The 18,970-nt window shown below is 35.3% G+C and overlaps 1 protein-coding gene across 1 annotated transcript in view; it reads left to right on the top strand.

The window, feature by feature from the left end:
- The window catches only part of Polq (DNA polymerase theta), a 100,110-nt gene that overhangs the window by 44,562 nt on the left and 36,578 nt on the right, over positions 1-18,970 (top strand). The window contains exons 13-15 of the mRNA XM_021727972.3: positions 7,316-7,509; positions 8,384-8,508; positions 10,409-10,652. Of these exons, the coding sequence (XP_021583647.2) occupies positions 7,316-7,509; positions 8,384-8,508; positions 10,409-10,652 (563 nt within the window). The remainder of the gene's footprint in view (positions 1-7,315; positions 7,510-8,383; positions 8,509-10,408; positions 10,653-18,970) is intronic.

Raw genomic sequence — 18,970 nt, forward strand, 5'->3', positions numbered from 1 at the left:
ATAATGTTTAGAATTAACTTGGTAATATTTATTGGTATCATTAAAGTTTTAGTATCACTAATAATTATTCTAGTAATAAATTATAATATAATTAATATAATAAATTATAATAATTATAATAAGTGATGGTAGTATTAATAATTGGTGAGTGATCATGAGGGAAACTTCCTTTTTCTTGTCAAGTTGCCTTGCTCAGGGAAAGGAATGTTTCTCTTCTGTTTAAGTCTACTTTTGGGCTCTCAGGGGTATTTTGAAGATTTTCTCAGATTTTGAGCATTTATTTATTTTTTAAACAGCTTTATTATGATATAATTTACATATGACGTGTATAGGGTACAAATCAACGCCTTTTTATATATTTACAGAGCTGTGCAATCATCACCAACATGTGATTTCAGAACATTTCCATCACCTCAGGAAAAACCCTGTAACGCATCACTCCATATCTAGCAAACCACATTTTCCTCTAGCCTCCTCATTCTCCTCCAGCCCTGGGCAATCATTAATGTATTCCCAGTGGTTTTTGTTTCTATAAACTTTTCCATTGTGTAAATTTTATATAATGGAATCATATAATGTGTTGTCTTTTATGACTGGTTTCTTTTACTCAGCATGATGTTTTCAGGATGCATCTATGTTATAGTATCTATCAGTACTTAAGTCCTTTTAATTGCTAAATAACGTTCCATTATGCGGATATACCACAAAAACTTTTGTGTGTGTGTGTGTGTGTATATATATATATATATATATTTATCATTTGATGGCATTTGTGTTGTTCCCACTTTTTTACTATTATGGATAATGCTTCTCTGAATATTTGTGTACAATTTTTTACATGGATACATGTTTTGAAATTTCTTGAATATAACCCTGGGAATAGAATTGCTAAATCAAATGGTAATTCTATTTTTAATATTTTGAGAACTCCAAACTATTTTTTTTTCAAAATGGCTGTTGAATTTTACATTCTCACCAGCAAGTATACAGTTCCTATATGTTTATATTCACATTAATGCTTGGATCAATACTCAACCTCTCTCAAGATGTTCTTTCCTTATCTGTGTTTTTGAATGTAGCCTAGAGAGTGTTAGGTACTGTCATTATGGTTTGACTAATGATGTTGAGCATCATGTACTAATTGGGCATTTGTATGTCTTCCTTAGAGAAATACCTAAATAAGTCCTTTGCATATCTTAAAATTGAGATCTAAGAATTGTTATGTATTTTGGATATTGATGGATGATTTGTAAATATTTTCTTCTTTTCTGTGGGTTGTTGTTATGGTTTTGAAATGAAACATCCCCCAATACTCATGTGTTGAAGTCTTGCTTCCTAGAGTATACAGTACAGAGGTGGACCTTTTAGGAAATGACTGTTGGATCATGAGGGCTCTAACCTTACCAGTGGATTAATCCATTTGATGAATTAATCATTTGGACTATTGGGAGGGATTGGAGGTTGTAGGAGGTTGGCTCTTGTAGAAATGACTGGGTCCTTGGTGGTATGCCCTGAGGACTATATCTTATTCCCTAACTCTTCCTTCCCTCTTTCTCTTTTTGCCTCCCTTTGCCATGATGATCTGCTTTACTTCAGGCCAAAGCAATAGATCTAGTCAACTGTGGACACAACCTCTGAGACTGAAATAAAAATGAAATCTTTTCTCCTACAAAATCAATCTTTCCTCCTTCAAGTTGTTTTTCTCCAGATATTTGTCACAGTGATAAAAAAGCTCATGGTGTTTTTTTTTTTGTTTTTTTTTTTTTTTTTTTGCATCAGGGATTGAACCCACAGGTTCTTAACCACTGAGCCTTTTTATTTAATTTTTAAAATATTTGAAATAGGTTCTCACTAAGTTGGTTAGGACCTTGCTAAATTGCTGAGGCTGGCTTTGAACTTGCAATCCTCCTGCCTCAGCCTCCCAAGCTACCGGGATTACAGGTGTGCCACTACACCTGGCTGTCTTTTTGTTTTTGATTATGTCTTTTGAGGCATAAAAGCTTTTTTTTTTTTTTTTAATTTTGATGATGTCTCTTGTTGCTTGTGCATTTGATGACATAGTTAAGAATTCACTGAGTAATCCAATGTCAAAAGATTTATTCCTATTTGTACCTTTGAAGGGTGTAATTGTTTCAGCCCCTATATTTGTATGATTAGTTTTTATGATGGGAGTAAAGAAAATGTCTAACTTTATTCCTTACAATGTGCATATCTGGGGGTCCCAGTGCTAGAGCTGAAAACACTATTCTTTCTCTATTGAATTGCCTTGTCATCCTAATTGAAAATCAGTTGACTAGAAAGTGAGGGCTTAAGGGCTGGGGATATGGTTCAAGCCGTAGTGCGCTGGCCTGGCATGCGTGCGGCCCGGGTTCGATCCTCAGTACCACATACAAAACAAAAAGATGTTGTGTCTGCCGAGAACTAAAAAATAAATATTAAAAATAAATTCTCTCTCTCTCTCTCTCTCTCTCTCTCTCTCTCTCTCTCTCTCTCTCTCTCTCTCCCCCTCTCTCTTTCCCTCTCTCTCTCTCCCTCCTCTCTCTTTAAAAAAAAAAAAAGAAAGAAAGTGAGGGCTTGAGCTGAGGTGTAGAGAGGTGGCTCTATGGTAGAGTGTGTGCTTAGCCTGTGCAAGGCCGAGAGCAATCCTGCCACCCGAATTGAGGGCTTATTGTGGACTTTCAGTTCTAATTAATTGATTGATGTGTCTATCCTTATGTACATGTCATCCTGTTTTGGTTATTGTAGCTTGGTAGAGAGTTTTGAAATAAGGGAGTATTTGTCCTCCAACTTTGTTTTTTCATGTTCAAGATTTTTTTTCTAGCAATCTAGAATAGTAAAATATTCTAGATTACTTACATTTCCATATGAGTTTTAGATGATTTTGTATGATTTATAAATATTTTCTTCATTTCTGAAGGTTGTTGTTATGGTTTTGAAATGAAACATCCCACAATAGCTCATGTGTTGAACTCTTGCTCCCCAGTGTTAATTTCTGCAAATCTAGCTGTATTTTGGTAGAGATTGTCTTGAATCTGTAGATCAATTTGGGAAACATTGTCAACTTAACAATATTAAATCTTTGTATCCATACACATGGGTTGTCTTTCCATTTATTTAAATCTTTAATTTCTTTCAAGTTTTACAATTCTTTTGTTAAATTTATTCCTACATATTTTATAATTTTTGAAGCTTTTTTGTTGTATCTATTATAAATGGAATTGTTTTCTTAGCTTGTTTTTTATATTATTTATTAAAATTACATAAAATGTTTCCTTTTGTGTATTGCTTTTGTGTCCTGTTATGCATTGAATTTGAAATATTATCTCTAATAATATTTTGTTGGGTTTCTTGGGATGTTTCAACATTTTATTGATAGGATTATATCAGCTGCAAATGTAGATAGTTTAGCTTCTTCCTATTTAATCTGGATGTGTTTTATTTCTTTTGCTTGCTTAATCGACCTGGCTAGTTCCCCTATAAAATGTGGAATAGCGATGGTGAAAGCAGACATCTTTGTCTTGTTTTGATCTTAAAGGGAAAGTCTTTTACCATCAGGTACGTTGACTGCAGTGTTTTTGCAGATTGACTTTATCAAGTTAAAGAAGTGTTAGATTTTGTCAAGTTTTTTTTTCCTGGATTTATTAAAACCACATGGTGTTTGATTACTGGGTATTCTAATAATTTTGAATTTTCTGGAGCAGTCCAAGTTGGTCATGTTGCATAATGCTTTTTTATATGTTGCTAGGTTTGGTATTATTTTGTTGAGAATTGTTGCATCTGTATTCGTAGGATATCTGGTCTGAGTTCTCATTCTCATGATGTCTTTGGGTGGTTTGAAGATAATACTAGCTTCATAGAATGAGTTAGGGTGTTCCCTCCCTTCTGATATTTTTGAGAAGAAATCACCAAGGATGGCATTCTTACTTAAAATGTTTGTTAGATCACCAGTCAAGCCATCTGGGCTTGAGCTTTTCTTTGGAATAAATTTTTTGATGATAAATTCAACATCTTTACTTGTTATAGGTCTATAAGATTTTGTTTTTTTTCTTGAGCCAATTTTGGTAGTTTATGTACTTCCAGAAAATTTTCCATTTCATCTATGTTATCCAATTTGTTGGCTATGAATTGTTCACAGAGATCTCTTATAATTCTGTTTATTTCTGTAAGATCAGTGACAGTTCTATTTCCCTTCCTCTTTTCTTTTGGTATTATTATTGTCACACCTGTTACAACTCTAAGTATTACAAACCTAACAGTGCATTTGCAATTTATATCATTATATATCTTTAAAGAAGCTGACAGAAATATATACTTACAGAGTTTGTTACGTTAACATTCCTATTTACTGTTTCTTTTGATTTATTTCTATGCATTTGAGTTATCATCTTTTGTCATTTCCTTAATCCAATGCAGTTTTGCTTCCTCCTGCCTCCTTTATTTTTTTGTTATTATTTTTTTAATAGAGAGAGTGAGAGAGAGCGAGAGAGAATTTTTTAAAATATTTATTTTTTAGTTTTCGGCGGGCACAACATGTTTGTTTGTATGTGGTGCTGAGGATTGAACCTGGGCCGCGCTCATGCTAGGCGAGTGTGCTACCAATTGAGCCACATCCCCAGCCCCCTCCTGTCTCCTTTAAACTGTTATTGTCAAATAGATTGTACCCATGTACCTAATATGGTCCATCTTCTTTATCTTTCTCTCACCACCTTTCTCTAGGTTTGGTAATACTTCTATTCTCTACTTCTTTGAGATCATATAGTTGCTTTTAAAAATCAATCAAGAGGAGAAAAAGAAATTATGCACTTTAATAATTTTTTTTTATGGAAGCACACAGTTATCTTTATTGGCTATCTTTGCTTTTAGAGTGGAATTGAAATACTGTTTGGAGTTATCTTCCTTCAACCTGAAGAGCTTTCTTTAGCATTTAAGAAAAGAATGCTAGTAAAATTTTCTATTTTTGTTTATCTAAGAATATCTGTTATGTCTTCAGTTTTGAAAGACAATTTTCTGAAACTTAACACCAAAAAAACTCAAATAACTCTATCAATAAATAGGCTAAGGAACTGAATAGACACTTCTCAGAATATGATATACAATCAATCAACAAATATATGAAAAAATGTTCAATATCTCTAGAAATTAGAGAAATGCAAATCAAAACTACTCTCTCAGAATGGCAGTTATCAAGAATATAAACAACTATAAGTGTTGGTGAGGATATGGGGGAAAAGTCACATTCTTACATTGCTGGTGGTACTGCAAATTAATGCAACCACTTTGGAAAGCAGTATGGAGATTCCTTAGAAAACTTGTAATGGAACCACCATTTGACCCAGCTATCCCTCTCCTAGGTCTATACCCAAAGGACTTAAAAACAGCATACTACAGGGACATAGCCACATCAATGTTTATAGCAACACAATTCACAATACCTAATTTTTGGAACCAACCTAGATGCCCTTCAATAGATGAATGGATAAAGAAACTGGTATAGATATACAATGGAGTATTACTCAGCATTAAAAGAGAATAGAATTATAGCATTTGCAGGTAAATGGATGAAGGCAGAGAATATCATGCTAAACGAAACAGGCCAATCTCCAAAACCAATGGCCAATGTTTTCTCTAATATGTGGCTGCTGATCCACAATGGGAGGGGACAGGGGAAAAATGGAGGAACTTTGGATTGGATAGAGGGGTGTGAGGGTAGGGGAGGGGGCATGGGGGTAGGAAAGATGGTAGATTGAGAAAGTCATCATTATCCTAGTTACATGTATAATTGCACAAATGGTGTGACTCTACATTGTGTACAACCAGAGAAATGAAAGCTGTGCTCCATTTGTGTACAATGAATTGAAGTGCATTCTGCTGTCATGTATAACTAATTAGAACAAATAAAAAAAAGAGAAAGTTTTCCTTTATATAAAATTCATGGTTGATAGGATTTGCTTTCTTTCAACAGTATAACTGTGTCCTCTCATTGTCCAGAAGTTAGCTTTTAGTCTTATTAGGTGTCCATTGTATGTGATGACTGGCTTTGTTTTCCTTGCCACTTTCAAGATTTTATCTTTTAGTTTTTAACATTTTGACTGTGATACATCTTGGATGGATCTCTGCATTGGAGTTCATTGAATTTCTTAGATATGCACATTAATAGTTTTCATGAAATTTAGTATGTTTTTAGCCATAATTTCTTCAGATTTTTTTCTGTTCCTTTCTATCTCCTTCTAGTTTCATTATGCATGTGTTGGCAAACTTAAAGTTTACCATATTTCTCCAGTGTTCTTCCCTCTTTCAGACTGCATAATCTCTACCAATCTATCTTCACGTTTGCTGATTCTTATGTCACTTGGGTATATGGTCAAGCTCTCTATTCATTTTAGTTATTGTATTTTTCAACTCCAGAATTTCCATTTGACCCTTATTTTATTTTATTCTTTTAAATATTTAATTTTTTAGTTGTAGTTGGACACAATACCTTTATTTTATTTATTTATTTTTATGTGGTGCTGAGGATTGAACCCAGGGCCTTGCATGTGCTAGGCAAGCCCTCTACCACTGAGCTACAACTCCAGCCCCTTGACCCTTATTTTAATAACATTCACTTTATGCATGCTTTCTACTGATGAGCCAGTGCCATCATGCAGTCTTACTTCTGTAAGTATGGCTTTCTTTTGTTCTTTGACCATACTTATTGCATCTGCTTTGAAGTCTTTATTTATCCTAACATCTGGACTCTCTCATAGGTATTTCTTTTGCCTTGCTTTCCCCCCTGTGTTTGGGACACACTTTTCTCTTTCTCTCATGTGTTATAGTTTTTTGTTGAATCCTGGACATTTTAGATAAAATATCAACTCTGAATATTGATTTCTCCTTCTTTTATCTCTTCTTTCTGTTTTACTCATTCTTTCATGGCAATTACACAGAATACTTAAGTCTGTACCTAGTATATGGTATTGTGATTAAATGTGATATAAGATTAAAGTTGTAGGATCTATAAAATCCAGTTTGTATGCATAGTGGTGTCTTTCTTTTGTCCCAGCAGTGAGTTGTTCATGAGTAAAGGTTGTTTCCATTTAAATGAGGTATATCACACATTTTTATAAGTCCTGAGGCCTTTGTCTTTATTATGAAATTTGTCTTTATGGATTTATAATTTTGTTCCTTTTGTAATGCAGTAGTGTTTTTTCCCCCAGTGCTGACTATTGGACCCAAAATCTTGCACATGGTAGGCTAGTGCTCTGCCACTGTGGCACATCCCCAGCCCTCTGTAATGCACTAGTTTTAGCTAATGCCTGATATTTCTTCCCTTTAGGTGACACCTATGTTTGAAGATTGGACTACTATTGATTGGTATCGATTTTTTTGTTTATGGGAAAAGTTGCCAACTTCTATGAAAAGGGTGGCAGAGCTAGTAGGAGTTGAAGAAGGATTCTTAGCTCGCTGTGTGAAAGGCAAAGTTGAAGCCAGAACTGAAAAACAGCACCGCCAAATGGCCATCCATAAAAGGTAAACATAGTTGCCTGAACTCAGTGTGCTTCACCCAGTGTCTGGCTTACAGCCAACGTTCATTTGTTGTGGTAACTTTAATTGTCAACAAAATAAAAATTTTTGCTAACTATAGTAAAATTTTCAGTTTCTTTTGTTTACTGAATTTATTAATATTTTAGTTTCTTCTTGCACCTTATACCTTAGCAACCACTACATATGAAGCTCTTTTAGAATGTCTGATTTCCCTTCCTTAAAGAAGATATGAATCAGAACTGTCAATTTACTGTGGATTCACTTGGAATTATGCTTTGGGCACCCTTAGAAGTAATTCATTACAAGTAGGAAGAGATAATTAAAAGACTTAGGTGGGGAAATTTTAGTCTTTTAGCTTCTTTGAAATATTATACAATTATTTTTCTTTTATATTATTTACAACACATTCAAGTGTAAATTTTATAAGGATTCATATACTTGAATTACTTGTCATTGTTGCTTTTAAAATCAAAACCAGATTTTATAATCAGATTGTCATTTTATTGAAATGTGATTAGATAATCATATATCTATGTATTAAGTCTTCTTTTAATTTTTTGTGCCATTGTATTTTTTGAACCGAGTCTTATTCAAAATTAGCAATATTGAAATATGAAGGACTTTTTTGTAAACTGACATTAGTTCCTTGCTCTCTACTGCTCATACTGATGCATGCCAACACTTACTTTGTAAACTTTGATCTGTCTTTGTCCACCAGCCTATTTCCTATTAGAAACCCTCCTGGAGTGTTTAAACCCTCCATTGTCTTTGTGGTTCTTAGTTGCTTTGTAGCACACATTGTACTTTTGTAGTAGATACAAGTGATCTCTTACCATAATGTTGGTGATTTATTTTTTAGGTTTTTCACCAGTCTTGTGCTACTAGACTTAATCAGTGAAATTCCTTTAAAGGAAATAAATCAGAAATATGGATGCAATCGTGGACAAATTCAATCTTTGCAACAGTCAGCTGCTATTTATGCAGGTCAGTTAAAGGGTTTTACATTTATTGAACACTGGATTTATTGAAGACTGTGGTTGTTAAGATTCCTTTTGTTCAAATTCCATTTTATCATAAGTCTCTCTAGTAGTGGTATAATTTTGTGTAGTTCCTGTTATCATCAGAAAATCTAAAACTATGGCTTCTCTGGCCTCAGCATCCTGTAGAGAACTGCTACGAAGCTGAGTGGGCCTTATTCCCCCTCTGTTCTTTAGGAACCTGATGACTATTCCTCTTCTTTATGTTTTGTTTGTTTGTTTTTGGTACTAGGGATTGAATTCAGGGGCACTCAACCACTGAGCCACATCCCCAGCCCTATTTTATATTTTATGTAGAGACAGGGTCTCATTAAGTTGCTCAGTGCTTCACTGTTGCTGAGGCTGGGTTTGAACTTGCAGTCCTCCTGCCTCAGCCTCAGGAGCTGCTGGGATTACAGGTATGCTCCCATGCACCTGGACTGTTTGTTTGTATTTTTAGTTTCCTTCCTTCCTTTCTGCCTTCCTTCCTTTTTTTTTTTTCCTGTGGAAAGAAGAAATAGAAGTGAAGTTATCATGGTCTCCCTTTTCTCAAAGTACTGATTAACACATATTGTTGAAAATGAGAATGTCAAACAGAAAGCATTTCCTGGACTCTTGTCTGACTGTTTAAATCATTATCTCTTCTTTTCTTGTTTATTTCCATATTTTTATTGGCACATTATGGTTGTACTTAACAGTGGAATTTGTTGTTAAATATTCATACATGCACACAATATAGCAATATAATTGTTAAATATCATCCCCTAGTATTTCCTCTGATTTAGAATGTCTGATTTCCCTTCCTTAAAGAAGATATGAATCAGAACTGTCAATTTACTGTGGATTCACTTGGAATCCAATATTTCCTCTTCTTTTAGGAAGTATTGGTGTGCCTTAATATATGAAACCCATGTTCTCTGAGCTAAACAAACAAGGAATTCTGGGTCTGATTTTATCAGGGGACCTTCTTTCTTAGGAAGGAAACCCCGGGGCTACTAGAAGATGTATATATTTACATGAGCAGGAAGTTTCATTGTGATTGAAGGTGTGTGTACATGAAGGAGTGCTGAGGGGAAGATGGAGGCAGTGGGTGGTGAGGAGGGAGGGACTCTAACTCACTGGCATCCTAGATCTAAGATTGCCTTTAGGATTAATGTTCTCATAGGGAGGTGACTCAGTGGCATGATACTTGGCTGCTCTGACCTCTTTATTTCAATTGGGTTTAGCTGTTTAAATGGCAACCTGGAATTTTACTCTTTGTAGTTCTTGTAGCATTTGAATATTTAAATAAGCTGTCTTTCTCTAGGTGGAAAGAGTCCCTCACTTGTATTTTAGAGTTCTCTCTTTCTTAAGTAATTCAGGAAGAAGCTGGATGCATAGGTGCATGCCTTTAATCTCCACTGCTCAGGAGACTGAGGCAGGAGATCACAAGTTTGAGGCCAGCCTTAGCAACTTAGAGACTGGCTCAAAAAAAGGGCTGATGTAGTGCAGTGGTAACCCTGGGCTCAATTTCTAGTACTGCCAAAAAAGAAAAGTAAGGCAGAGGAGAATGGACTACTGGGAAGGCTTTTTGTTTGTTTTGTGTTTATGTGCTCTGCCTCAGTTTTCAAATGTTAAATTTAGAATCAAGAATTAATGAGAGACAATTATTGTATTTAGCAATTTAGTGTTCATTTTTCTAGGTCCTTAATATATGTCTGTTCTCCATTAATTTATCCCTTGGGCCTTGTAAAATCTTACAATTCTGCGGGAAACAAACAAAACAAAAGAAGTACATGTGAAGAAATGGAGAATTTGTGTATAAGGAGCTTTTTATTATTCTGTTTTTATCAGTGCATTATCAACTTAACACTTATTCTATCACTTAGGGATGATAACAGTATTTTCCAACCGTCTGGGCTGGCACAACATGGAACTACTACTTTCCCAGTTTCAGAAACGTCTCACGTTCGGCATCCAGAGGGAGCTGTGTGACCTGATTCGAGTATCCTTGCTCAATGCGCAGCGGGCCAGGTTCCTCTATGCTGCTGGCTTTCTTTCTGTGGCAGATCTTGCTAGAGCAGATGTTGCTGAGGTGGAGGTGGCTCTTAAAAATGCTGTGCCTTTCAAAAGGTGAGGAAGCCTCTTTATTTACATAGGGTTATGAAATGATAAGGTTATGAAATGTCATGTCAGATAATGAAATTAAATAATGATAAGTATTACAATATTTTCCTCTTAATCTCATGAAATACTTGATAAATGGAAGAATATGTGACTACTTTTTTCTCCTTGAGGATGACTTTTCATTTTGTTTATTTTATAAATATTGCCTGATTGAAAAGCCACTTCTAAAAGGATCATAATTCTCTCCTGAAAAGATTGAATGAAAATATAGTACCAATGCTTTTGTCTTTGATGAATTTTCATTTTCATTACATATCCAGGGCTCATCATATACTTTCTTTGGTCAGGATCACTTTATTTTTTATTTTATTTTATTTTATTTTATTTTTTGTGGTGCTGGAGATCGAACCCAGGGCCTTGTGCATGCGAGGCAAGTGTTCTACCAACTAAGCTATATCTCCAGCCCCAGGAGCACTTTAAAATGCATTCTTTGCAGAAATTCTTTGGAAAACTAGTCCTTCAAAACATTTTGTGAGGAGAGGATTCCTTGATACATTTTTTTTTTTTTTTTGTGAATGTGGAGTTTAACCAATTCATTGTATGGGCTGGACTCAGCATATAATCAAGGAGTAACTTAATTATTTTAACTGTCACTGTTGGAACTCATTCCAATATGAAGAACCAAACACATTCATAACTATTTGGTTACTTTCTGGTACTAAAAGTTTTATTTTCAGGTACCTAAGAATGTGTTCTCAATCAAAGCATTAATCTCTTTTCCAGTTCAATGTTTCTTTCTTCCCACTCATTTCTGGCCTGATCCAGGGTGTGGAACTTGGAACACATGGGGCGTACGTAGTCTTTTGCTATCCTCTTGGATCTTACATATCTCCTCCTCTATGTACCCTTTCTTTTTGATAATCTTAAGATTTCAGGTGGGAAGAAGGGAGGTGAGTTAAAGAGGCAGAAAATCTTTGATGGAGGTATTTGTTTCTGTATCGCTGTTAGACAGGATGCTAGCCTGTGCCCATATTATGGTTCTTTCTCTCCTGGGGTATCTTTGTTTTCACTACATCCTCATTAATGAGAGCCCTAATGCGGAAGAAGTTGCAAGCTGTATGTATCCAAACCAGTGTTATAAGGAGGGCCATGCAACAGTGTAATCAAAGTCAGGTTTATGGGTTTGATGAACATGGGTTCTTTTTGAAAGTGTTTTCCTCCAGAAGGGCCTGTGTCTATCTCAAAGTAAGAATGTCCCTCAGAGTCAATGATCGTTGCAAACACTTGTAGAACTTTAACTGTGATAAGTGTTTTCACATCATTATTTTTAACAGTTCTCTCTGGTTGCAAAGATCATTATATTTTTAGTGGTCTGTTTCAATTTTATTTTTTCTCCTAAGCTCATATGGTTTTAGTGTGTGATTTTGCAGTGCCTGGGGTTTTTAAGGGATACATAGGGTATCATAGTAGAAATTTTTGGTCTCTCTCTCTCTCTCTCTCTTTTTTAATTGGGCATTAGGGTTCTTTGTACATATTTGTGATTATTTTAGGTAATTTAGTAATTTAAAAAGTTTTAACAATTTTGAAGAAAAATCTTTGGAAAATGCTTTCTACTTTTTTTGGGATGCAGGCAGGTTGAGTACCAGGATTGAACTCAGGGCACTTGACCACTGAGTCACATCCCCAGCCCTATTTTGTATTTTATTTAGAGATAGGGTCTCACTGAATTTAGCATCTTGCTTTTGCTGAGGCTGGCTTGAATTCATGATCCTCCTACTTCAGCCTCCTGAGCTGCTGGGATTACAGTGCTTTTTACTTTTCAAAACAATATATTTTGACCTTTTCTTAATAACTTTGTCAAATTAGCTAGGTCCTTTGTCATTCTGTCATTAATTTTGTTTATTGTACATTAGTGATATATTGCAGAGCTATTAAAATGTGTAGACTTTTAATCTGTTGTGCATTGTTACTGTGCTCTGTGATTTGTGATTTTGTTTTTCCATCATTTTCCTGAGTGTCAGGCTACCAGCTGATTAGCTGGTATTTCTCATTGCTGTCATTTTTAGCAGTCTACTGAAGTTTAGCAGCTAGGACACAAACACTGAAGGAGTCATTATAGATTAAAGAACTCCAGCTTTTTGTGAGTTCACAAAAAGGATGGGGTGTCTGTTTTAGAATTAGATGGACTTCTTTGGAAAGTCTACCTAGAATGTGACTTAAAACCAACTTCTAAAAGTGCTAGTCACCTCTGGAGTTTGGGTTTCATAGAACCTTTGGAAATATGTACTGATAGTTCCTGAGGTAAAGAAAATCAGGTATGGAAAAATCTTTACATGGTAACAACATGCCACAAATGATCCATTTTAAAAAAGTTCAACTGAAAAACAGTGTTGTTTGCAAGCACATCACTTCTATTTTATAGTGAGGTTGTTGTTGCAAAGGTTATACTTCTTCTGAAAGCCTAGAACCTGTATTGATCAAAATTAGTGATAGTATTTAGCAGGACAAATTAGTATTATGTGCATCATGTAATACCATGAGGCCATTGTATTGCTTTTTAATTTTTTGGGGGGGGTGAGGATGATATTATCTTGTTATTCCGTATTCTTTTTTAAAAAATTTATTTATTTTTTATTTATATATGACAGTGGAACGCATTATAATTCTTATTACATACACAGAGCATAGTTTTTCATATCTTTGGTTGTATGCTTTTTTAATTTTTTTATAAATTAATTCATTTTTAAGATTGACAACATTTATATGTGTCAATTTTGAGTGTGCCCAAGGAGGAATTTATGATGTTCAACATGTTCAACATGATGTTCAACATGAAGTTTTGAATAGGTATGTATTGTAGAATGGCTAAGTTGAGACAAAACATAAGTTTTCTGTCTTGAGAACACTTAAAAATCTACTCTCAGTGATTTTTAAAGAATTCAATGCAGTAATATACAATACTCCTAGAATATTTATTACCCAAAATGTTGAGAATGAATTTAATCATAAAGAAACTAAATTGGAATACATTCTCCAAAATAATTGACCAGTCTTTTATAAAGGGAAGGGGTATGGGGTTATAAATGATGGTGGAACGTGATGATCATTATTATCCTAAGTACATGTATGAAGATACGAATTGGTGTGAACATACTTTGTATACAACCAGAGATATGAAAAAAAAAAAAAGTCTTTGAGTATTTTCCTAAACAAAAAGTCAAGGGCCGTAAATCCTTCTGTGGTAAAGCAACTTTCCAGATTGAGGCAGGGGCCCTCTGTTTGCAGCCAGGAAATGGAAGATTTTTGATCCCAACCTGGTCTTAGGGACTAGATTGCTTGATTGCTGCCTGAAAGATAACAATGTGCAGAAGATTCTAGGAGGTGGAAGAAGCATAATGAGGGTCATGGAGGAGTGTGCCCAAGGAGGAAGCTCAGGGCCAACTTGTCAACTCCAGGGTTGTAGGGTGACAGCCACAGCAGATATTCAGAAATCCCGGAGAAAGGAAGAGAGGCAATGTAGCAGAGGAATTCCTTTTGTGCATTTTGAGTAGCTTTGTTTGTGGAGTGGAACACATTGTTTTCTGGGCTCTCTTTCCCTGCCAACATAGTAGAGTTTTGACCCTATGGTTTTTTCTAGCACTTGCAAGGTTTCTGGTCTAATTGTTAAATGTTTGACACTTGACTTTTGTGTAGATTTAAATATAGAGATCAATTTCATTCTTCTAGCTGTAGCTATCCAGTTTTCTCAGCATCGTTTGTTAAAAATGCTTTCTTTTTTTTCCCAACAAATATTTTGGCACCTTTTCCAAGAATTACATGACTGTAAGTGTGTGGGTTTGCCCTGTGTCTTCTATTCAGTTCCATTGGTCTTCCTGCCCTTTTTTTTTTTTTTCCTATTATGGATTTTTCATTTTATTTATTTATATGCAGTGCTGAGGATCAAACCCAGGGCCTCACATATGCCAGACAAGCACTCTACCACTGAGCCACAACTCCAGCACCCCTTCCCCACCACTTTCTGCCTCTTGTAATGCCGGTACCATGCTGTTTTTGTTATTATACCTCTTTGTTATAATTTGAGACCTGGTATTGTGATTCCTGCTGCATTGCTCTTCTTGCACAATATTTCTTTGGCTACTCTGGGTATCTTATTCTTCCAGATGAATTTAAGAACTGCTCTTTCTTATTCTGTTAAGAACATCATTGGTATTTTAATGGGGTTTTATGGCCAATTGAGATCAATCAAAATTTAATTGGAGAACTGATATCTGTATAATGTTAAGTCAACATATCCAAAGATTGGTTGTTTCTTTGCATTTGATTTAGTCTTTGTTTTCCAGGAGGTTTTTTTTTTTTTTAAAGTTTCGCTTGTAGATTTTTGTACATTTCTTGTTAAATTTATTCCTATTTATTTATTCATTTGTTATTTTAGTTGGTGTTTCTCTGATATCGTATACATGATTATTAGTTGAGATTTGAAGGCTACTGATTTTTATGCATGTCTTGTCCTGCTATTTTGTGAATTTCTTTATTATTTGAGTTACTTTTATCATTGATTCTGTGGGGTTTTCCAGGTATGTTACTATTTTTTTTCCTATAAGTACAGGTATATTGCTTCTTCCTCACAATTTCTTGTGCTTTTATTTGATTTTTCATGCCGAATTGAATTATTTCTTGCCTAATTGAATTATCTCTGGTTTTTAACTTGAATTAGTTTATCCTGCGATTGACAATTCTTCTAGTGTAGTTCCTCCCTTTTCTCATTTTCAGTTTTATTTTTCATTTCTTCTTCATGAAATATTTTGTTAAGAATGTTTTGTAGTGCAGGCTTTCTGGTTGTGAATTTTTTTTTTATATATATTTGTTTATCATGGAAGGTTTTTTTTTCATTGACAAATCTGAAGCTTAATTTTGCAGGGTATTGTATTCTTGGTTGACATTCATTTTCTTTCAAAGCCTGGGATATATGATTCCAAATCTTAGCTTTGATGGTCTAGCTTGAGAAACCAGCTGAAATTAGAATTAGTTTCCCTCTAAATGTGACTTGTTTTCTTTGGCAGCGCTTAGAATTCTGTCCTTAGTCTGTATGTTTGGCATTTTCACAATAATTTGCCTTGGTGTGGTCTGTTGTAATTTTGTATACTTGGGGTCCTGCATGCTTCATGTATTTGATTTTTCATTTCATTCTTAAGGTTTAGGAAACTTTCTGGTATTATGCATTTCTTTCCATTGTTTCTCTGAGCCTTTGTTTGATCTTTTTTAAATCTTAAGTTTGATCTTTTCCTGTTATCCCATATTCCTTGGAAGTTCTGTTCATGTTCTCCTAACATCTTTTCTCCGTGGTCAACTTTATTTTCAAGATTATATATTTTGCCTTCATTTCTTGAAACTGTGTCTTCTAAGTGGTCTGGTCTGCTTGTGATATTTCCAGTGAATTTTAAATTTTGTTTATTTATTCTTTCACTTCAAAGATTTTTGCTTTTTTTTCTTTCTCAGAATCTCTGTCTTGTTATAGAAGTGATCTTTTTCTTCCTGTATTTTCTGCTTTATATCATCTTTTACCTTGGAGATCAATTTAATTAGGGACATTTTAAACACCTTTTCTGACATTTCTATCACATTGGTGTCAATAGATTCTGTTTTTTGACATATTTTGGTTTGTTTGGGGTGATTTGTTCCTTGGGTTTTTCATGTTGTTTGGGTGTCTATTGATCTAACAGTTGCTTTAAGGTAGTAGATATTCCTGAAGGTTTCCAGTATCTCATGGTTTATGGGGAGACAGATAATAACCACCAATGTAAACAATTTACAGCATTACACCAAATAGCTCTTGCTATGAAATCTGTAATGTTTATATTGTCACAATAATCAGAAATGAAATGATCAGTTATTGCCCATGGCAAAAACAGTAAGTTTACAAATGGTCTACAAATCCAAGTCGTGATCAGAGATAGAACAAAAGTGATATAGGGTGTGATGATTATGAGAGAGGAGGAGAGAAAATAGAAGGAAAAAATTAAAGGAAGAGTGAAGGAGAGAACAATGGAGATTAGCTGTTAGCAGAGGAAAAGAGAGAAAAAGGGTTGAGGGAAACTGATAGGTAAGAGAAAACAATGTATAAAATAAAATAAATAAAAAATACAAAAATGAAATAATAAATTGCAAAAATAAAATTGATATCTGCTAATCAAACATCTTAGTCCTCAAAATATTGCTCCATGAAAAATAACTGCCTTCAAATAAAATGGTAGAAGTGAGAAAAAATAAAGATATATGAATATGTATAAGTATCTAGTTAAAGATAGAGTTCTTTAAGAGGAAAGTGATGGGGTGGTAGAACAGGGTTTTTAGATTCATGAAATGAATAGGGCAAATGCAGAGGTGATATAGGATGTGTTTGTAAGGGGGGAGAACAAAAAAGAGAAATAAAGGAATTAAAGGAAGAGAAAGAGAGAGTGCGCCAGCATGCAAATAAGCAATCGAGTTTGGCTGTTAGCAAGAAAAATGAGAAATATTAACAAAGGAAAACAATGTTTTGAAACAGACAATGAAAAATCAATCCAAAATATACTAATCAAAAACTTTAACCCTCAAAAAACAGCATGAAAAATAGCTATCTTCAAGAAAATGCTACAACTGAAAAATCACAAATAAATATGTGTACAAATGAATAATTGTCATGTATCAATCAGTGTGCATTTAAAAACAAAACAGCAAAACGGAAACAAAATTACAGAATAGTCAATGAGGGTACTCACCCAGTGTCTGTGCCAAACTGCCTTTCCATTTCTTAGCTTCCCTTCTTAGCATGAGGGTGTGTGGAAGACACTTTTGGCTTCACTTCCAGGGTGTGTAATTGCCGTCGGGTTCTGTGAGATGAGTTTCTGCAAGTGAAGCTCCCTGGGTGAGGATTTGGTCTGGTATTGCCCCAAGTGTTTTGTTGTGTGGGGTGTTTCAGGCCTTAATGAATGAACACACTTCTAGGATTCTACCCAGTGCTTCAGTGCTTCTTCACCTGTTCTGTTGTTTGGCAATACTGCCCTTATTTGGCTTCTCAAGGACTGTTTTAGAGCACTGAGCTTAAGTACTCCTCCCTGATCAAGTTCTCTCTGCCTGTGGTCCTGCGCTCTGCCAGTTTCAATGGGATGAGGCAGAAATTCTTTGTGCTAGAGATTCTCCTGATTTGCTAGGCTCACTTTAGATCTCGTGGTTAGTGTCAGCAGGATTCATGTATTGGTCTCAGCCCTGAACTCATGGATCTAAGTTCCTGGTCTGAATTAGTGCTGCAGTTATCATGGGGGTATTAACATGTTTCCAGCTTGGGCTTCCTGTACTGGCTGGCAGACATGACATTTATGCACCAGTTTATTGGGTCAAATAGCTTCTGGGTTGGCTTAGGGCAGGCAGCCCCTCTGATCCTGGGATTCCCCATGCCATGATTTTCCCAGGACTTTTTTTTTAAATTTATTCATGGATTTTTATTTTATTTATTTATATGTGGTACTGAGAATAAAACCCAGTGCCTCACACATGCTAGGCTAGCATTCTTCCACTGAGCTCTAGACCCAGCCCTTTCTCAGCAGTTTTTGATCTTTTCCAACCTGTATTAATTGTCCACAGAGCTATGAGAAAAGCCACTTCCCACTGATCCCCATCTTGTCTCTTCCAAATCCCAATTCTTGTGATCAATTCAAAAAGATTTCAGACAAGCTGCCCAGAGTAACAGGAAATGAGTTTATTGAAGGGATAGGAAAAGGGAGAGGGGACCCTCAAGTGACCTCTCAAGAAGAGAGGGACAGTGTGCCTCTCCTGCTCTCCAGTTTTATTGGGGATCCCTCCTAAGTTTCTGGAGAGTCCTGCCCAGGTCCACCTCTTGACTTTTTACTCACAGCAGGCTGACATCAGACTTCGAAGTCCCTATGTCATGGCAACTCTAGGTCACCTTGGCCCATGCTGATGTGTTCTAATTGGATTCTTAATTATAAATTCTTACAGATTTTATGGTTAGAAGGAATTATCCTTATCTCCCTGAGTTTTGGGATCTGGTCTATGAAAAGGGTAACAAAATTTACTACCTTCAGGGTAACTTGAGTTCAAGTCCCTCCCAAGTCGAGCACGGGTGGTAGGAATGGGGTTCCCCTCGGTGGAATGGGCTGGCTGAGTAATAAAAGCAAAGAAAAATAAAATAGTGAAGAAACCATACAAAAAAGTAGTTGCAAATGTCAGAATAGGACAGGCAAGCTGATCAGACAGATTGAGATTCTGGACAAAGATGGAGCCTGCATCTTTTTATTTATATCGGGAAACATCAATGGCCTTCACCA

Source organism: Ictidomys tridecemlineatus, chromosome 3 (assembly GCF_052094955.1).
Source record: "Ictidomys tridecemlineatus isolate mIctTri1 chromosome 3, mIctTri1.hap1, whole genome shotgun sequence".
Taxonomy (NCBI): domain Eukaryota; kingdom Metazoa; phylum Chordata; class Mammalia; order Rodentia; family Sciuridae; genus Ictidomys; species Ictidomys tridecemlineatus.